Below are 4,633 nucleotides of genomic sequence, written 5' to 3' on the forward strand. Positions count from 1 at the left end.
CATAGCCTTCAGAAGAGAGTAGATCTACCTCCTCTTAGTTGTCATTAATTATTATTATCATTATTTATTATTTTTATATTATTATTATCATTGTTTCACATTATCTTCTCTCCATTGGTTAATTGATTTTAATATGATGCTGGCGATTGCCTGAGGGTGAAGGTACATGCTATTGAAATCAGCTCCTGGTATAAAATACTCCTTTAACTGACTGTGGACTCTCTTTAATCCTTCCTGCTCGGTATTCCACAACTACAAGAAAAGAATTATTATTATTATATTAACAACCGTAAAAAAATCTGAGGACATCTCTCTATTATAGCATCAGGAACTCATGGGTGTAAATTTTAGATTAGATTTTTTTATGAATTTTAAAGCTGTTCCAAATTTGAGCCAATATATTACCCAGTGCTAAAAAAGGAGATATCATTGCATTGCAGGAAATACAAAAATAGAAATAAAATGTAGTAGCTAGCATTAAATTTAAATTCTTATTTTTTACCTTTTTAATATCTTCTGCTGATTTATCAAAGTCCTTATACTTTACCACAGCTACTGGTATATCTTGTGGGAATGGCTTCACCTTGAGTACGGTCCTATGAGAGTGGGCCTGTCCCATTGGGTGTGGCTATAGTACAGCTTACTTGACTTGTGCAAGGCTGTCATTGGTCATGGCAATTTCTTCAATGACAGAGGATAGATGAACCGAATTGCACATTAAATATTTCTAAAAACAAAATCGATTAATTTAATATTATTATTATGTACATGTACAAGTATAAGAAGAGAGAGACAAAAGGAGAGAAAGAGGGTAAAACAGAAAATAACTCACTCGTCTGTTTACAATATTTTCGCTGACTATTTTGACAACTTTCTTATTCTCAATCGGTTTTATGTAACCGGTTAATAGAGCTATCCTGTTGATACCAATTAGCGACGAGAGATAGAGAACCCTCACATGTGAGATGACCTCATTGTACCTTTAGGAGAAACAGAAGAAATTGAGAAAAATCGAGAAAGGAAAAGAAAGTCTCTATGTTGATATCATCAAAGGACATGCTTACCAATATTGGCTCCAAGTTGAATTATTATCAAACAGTGTCTCAACTAAAGGATCTATCAGTACTAGACCAGCAACTTCACTGAGAATAAGAGGATAAAAATATGTGAGATGACAGAAAAATTTTAGATAAATAAATTTAGATAAAAGATAAATTTTAATTGAATTGTTATGCAGTGCCAGTATTTTTAATATAATATACTGTAACTTAAATGTATTTCTTAGTTAATCATACTTCTCATAGAATTGTGCATAGAATCGTGATATCAGAGTAGAGAAATCCATACCAACAAGTAGAAGTGGAGTATTTGAATCACCGACCACTGAACTAACATGTAACAACCGATGCAAATCATCAACCATTCTAAAAAATAACAATAATGAATAATAATAAATATAATAATATTATAGTACTTCTTAAGGTTGATTTACATGTACAAAGTAATGCACTATTATCAGAAGTGCCAGGGACTATAATGTATAAATGCAAGTGTTGAATATTACCACTCAAACCTAGCATTATGCATTACAAGCACTTCTGGAGTATTAAAGTAACTTGTCTTCCTTCTTCTCTCACTTTCTACATCTATCTGTCTATCTCCATTACCTCTCAATAGTTCCCAGTGTTAGTGTGTCACGTCTCTTTGCTTCTTTACCGTAATCTTGAGCATACTCAGTTGTATTCTATAACATATACTGGTATGTACAGTTATACAATATCTCTCTTTCCTACCCTGTATCCTCTGTGGCTGAATCCTAGCCCAGCTCTGTCATACACACATACCTGAAATGAGATATATTCAACATTTAAGATGAGATAAGATTACAATTACATTTGACTTGACAATTCACAATTGCAATTTGCAAGTCACTAGTACCATTTTTCAGTAGGCTCAGTTTTTCTCTCTCTCTCTTTCGTTCACCCTTTCTTTTACTTTTGTATGTTTATTCAATAACGGTTCTACCATCGTCCATATGTCCGATGTCTCTCCTATTGGTGAGTCTAGCAGTACAACTGGAGTACCTTTTCCTGTGCATCTCATAAACAGTTTCTGACCCCATCCTATGTCATAGAGCTCTCCTGGAAAGAGAAATAATCAAAAATATATACCATTTAATAGTTTGTTTATTATTTTGACTTTTTACCTTGAGGAAAGAGTGCTTTCTCTTCTCTCTTTAGTGAGGCGAAGTTAAGGACAAATATAGCAACCAATATCAGGAGGAAACACTTGACTGGTGTGCAGTTCCACCATCTTTTCTTTTTGACCCATTTCTTTCCAGCTGGAGCTGGTGGAAGGTCCTCTATCTCTTTTCTGGGAAGTTGTGGGCCTCCTTTGTTGTCCTTTCTCTTTCTATTGGCAGCCATGATGTGGGAAAATTGGAGGTAGGGCAGGGCTCCAAAGCCTGCAAAATGCAACTATGGCAAAGCAAAATTTGAGGTTTATTACACAGTAAATTTAATAATTGATATTGTGCTTTGTATAAAATGCTTGATAAGATGCAATTCCTTAGCAGCATAGCAGTTAATAATAGTAGCAAACTAGCAATAATAGTTGTTGCTTTTTACTCAATTAAAAATTATTATAAAAATAATTTTTTATATTAAATTAATTTTTTAATTTTCTATTTAATGCGCGACCGAGTAGGCGAGGTCAAAATGGCGTCAAATTTAAGAGCCATTTTTTACCTTCTCCTTCTCTCTCTTCTAACCATCGACACGGTTACCTCCGCTAAATACAAACAAGACGAAAAGGTTCTTGTTTATAATTTTATCGAGGTTGTTTACTGTTTTATTATCGTGTCTTTTGTTCCCTCCCTCCCCCTCTCTCTTTATTTTCATTTTGTTTAGATTGTCCTTTATGTAAATAAAGTCGGCCCCTATTACAATCCACAAGAAACATATCATTATTATTCTCTGGCTGTTTGTGTACCTGAGAAGGTCAGTGAAATACTTCATTGCCACCTTTTAAAATATTACATGTATGTATACATGTATCTTTCATTTTTAGGATTTTTTAAATTAATTAATTAATGATTTTTTAGCTTTCGTTAGATTTTGATAATTTTAATTATTATGTATATATCATATAGTCTAATTAATATTTTTGTGTTGTAATAATTGTGAGTTACATGTACATGTACAACTTTATATGTACATGTACATATTTTCCAATTCATAATTCACAATTAATAAATGCAGTTGCTTGAATGAATTCCCTTTTCACAAAAACTCATCCATCATTTTGAGCTTTATGAGAGCTTTTAATCATACTATACCTGTGTTTAGCCAACAAAGCAATCTACATGTATTTACTAAACGTCTTTCACTTTTCAAGACAGATGCCTTTGGTTTTTGTTATTTTAATAATTCTTCTAAAATAACCATAATTATTATTATACAGTACTAGTTATTATTATTTACTAATTTTATATTAATTAATATATTTTTATTAACAGATAGAGCATCGTAGTTTGACGTTAGGGGAAGTCCTAGATGGAGACAGGATGGCAGTCTCTCTGTACGATATCCAGTTCAATAAGTCAGTCCCTCATGCTGAACTCTGTACACTGGTCCTTACTGCTAACGACATTGCTAAACTACAAGAAGCAGTCGAGGATCTTTATTACTTTGAATTCGTATTTGGTAAGTGAAGGAATATATTTAGTTTAGTAGATGTAAATGTACATGTACACATACGTATACATGTAGTTAACGAATTACATCCATTTCTTGTCCCTCGCTCTCTCTCTCCCTCTCTCTCTCTCTCTCTCTCTCCCTCTTATTAAAAGATGATCTACTGATGAGAGGGTTCGTGGGTCACTTGGAAGAGGGTGCGTTTCTACCGCACAACCATCGTACCTACCTCTGGACCCACTTGCATTTCTCGTTTGGTTACAGTGGACAGGAGGTCGTTGAAGCTAATGTTAGTACAATAGGAGCAACGGCCTATAGTCTTGATGATACTGAACCACCGGTTAAAGTTACCTTTACTTATAGTGTGTCATGGAGCAAATCATTGTAAGAAATAGAAGTGTTAGAGTTGTGTTTTGTGAAGTTGTTAATTTGTTGTATAGTGTATGTACATGTATGTATATACAAATTTGAAAGTTATTTAAGAATGAGCCAATTTTCGAAAAAAGCAAAGGCTATTCAAAGGCCCATGGTTTTTTCCAAAAAATGGCTCCGAAATCACCCCAAATTTTTATTACATTTTCTGATACATATTGATGTACATATGCTGTGTAGAAAGTTTGAGCCGATTTCGAGCTCAAATTCTGAAGTTATGAGCACTTTTTAAAACTAGCAAAATCTTGAAAAAAAGCATGGACTATAGCCCATGGTTTTTTTTGAAAAATGGCTCCGAAATCATTCCCAAATTTTATTACATTTTCTGATACATATTGATGTACTTATGCTGTGTAGAAAGTTTGAGCCGATTCCGAGCTCAAATTCTGGAGTTATGAGCTTTTTTTAAAACTAGCAAAATCTTGACAAAAAGCATGGACTATAACCCATGGTTTTTTCTGAAAAATGGCTCCGAAATCACCCCAAATTTTTATTACATTTTCTGA

At 33.4% G+C, this 4,633-nt stretch overlaps 2 protein-coding genes across 2 annotated transcripts in view; one reads left to right on the top strand and one right to left on the bottom strand.

The window, feature by feature from the left end:
- Positions 1-2,468, bottom strand: LOC100631396 (uncharacterized). Its single transcript, XM_003385316.3, has 10 exons — positions 2,207-2,468; positions 1,996-2,141; positions 1,794-1,844; positions 1,668-1,744; positions 1,296-1,424; positions 1,065-1,142; positions 833-980; positions 645-727; positions 503-596; positions 1-252 (listed from the first exon to the last, which is right to left on the bottom strand). Exons 1-10 carry the CDS (start codon positions 2,424-2,426, stop codon positions 88-90), a joined length of 1,191 nt encoding a protein of 396 aa, XP_003385364.1. The 5' UTR covers positions 2,427-2,468; the 3' UTR covers positions 1-87.
- Positions 2,469-2,695: 227 nt separating this feature from the next.
- Positions 2,696-4,633, top strand: part of LOC100636824 (transmembrane 9 superfamily member 1-like) — a 7,402-nt gene continuing 5,464 nt past the window's right edge. Inside the window, exons 1-4 of the mRNA XM_003385357.3 lie at positions 2,696-2,813; positions 2,910-2,999; positions 3,518-3,704; positions 3,851-4,079. Of these exons, the coding sequence (XP_003385405.1) occupies positions 2,718-2,813; positions 2,910-2,999; positions 3,518-3,704; positions 3,851-4,079 (602 nt within the window). The 5' untranslated portion in view covers positions 2,696-2,717. The remainder of the gene's footprint in view (positions 2,814-2,909; positions 3,000-3,517; positions 3,705-3,850; positions 4,080-4,633) is intronic.

Source organism: Amphimedon queenslandica, unplaced genomic scaffold (genome assembly GCF_000090795.2).
Source record: "Amphimedon queenslandica unplaced genomic scaffold, v1.1 AMPQUscaffold_13467, whole genome shotgun sequence".
Lineage (NCBI taxonomy): Eukaryota > Metazoa > Porifera > Demospongiae > Haplosclerida > Niphatidae > Amphimedon > Amphimedon queenslandica.

What these genes read in the sequence shown, in the direction of transcription:
- LOC100631396 (XM_003385316.3), bottom strand. Translation starts at nt 2,426, where the DNA reads ATGGCTGCCAATAGAAAGAGAAAGGACAACAAAGGAGGCCCACAACTT. An exon ending in TCAGCCACAGAGGATACAGG is followed by an intron (nt 1,745 to 1,793) that starts GTAGGAAAGAGA and finishes TATATGTTATAG; the next exon opens with AATACAACTGAGTATGCTCA. An exon ending in CAGCAGAAGATATTAAAAAG is followed by an intron (nt 253 to 502) that starts GTAAAAAATAAG and finishes CTTTTCTTGTAG; the next exon opens with TTGTGGAATACCGAGCAGGA.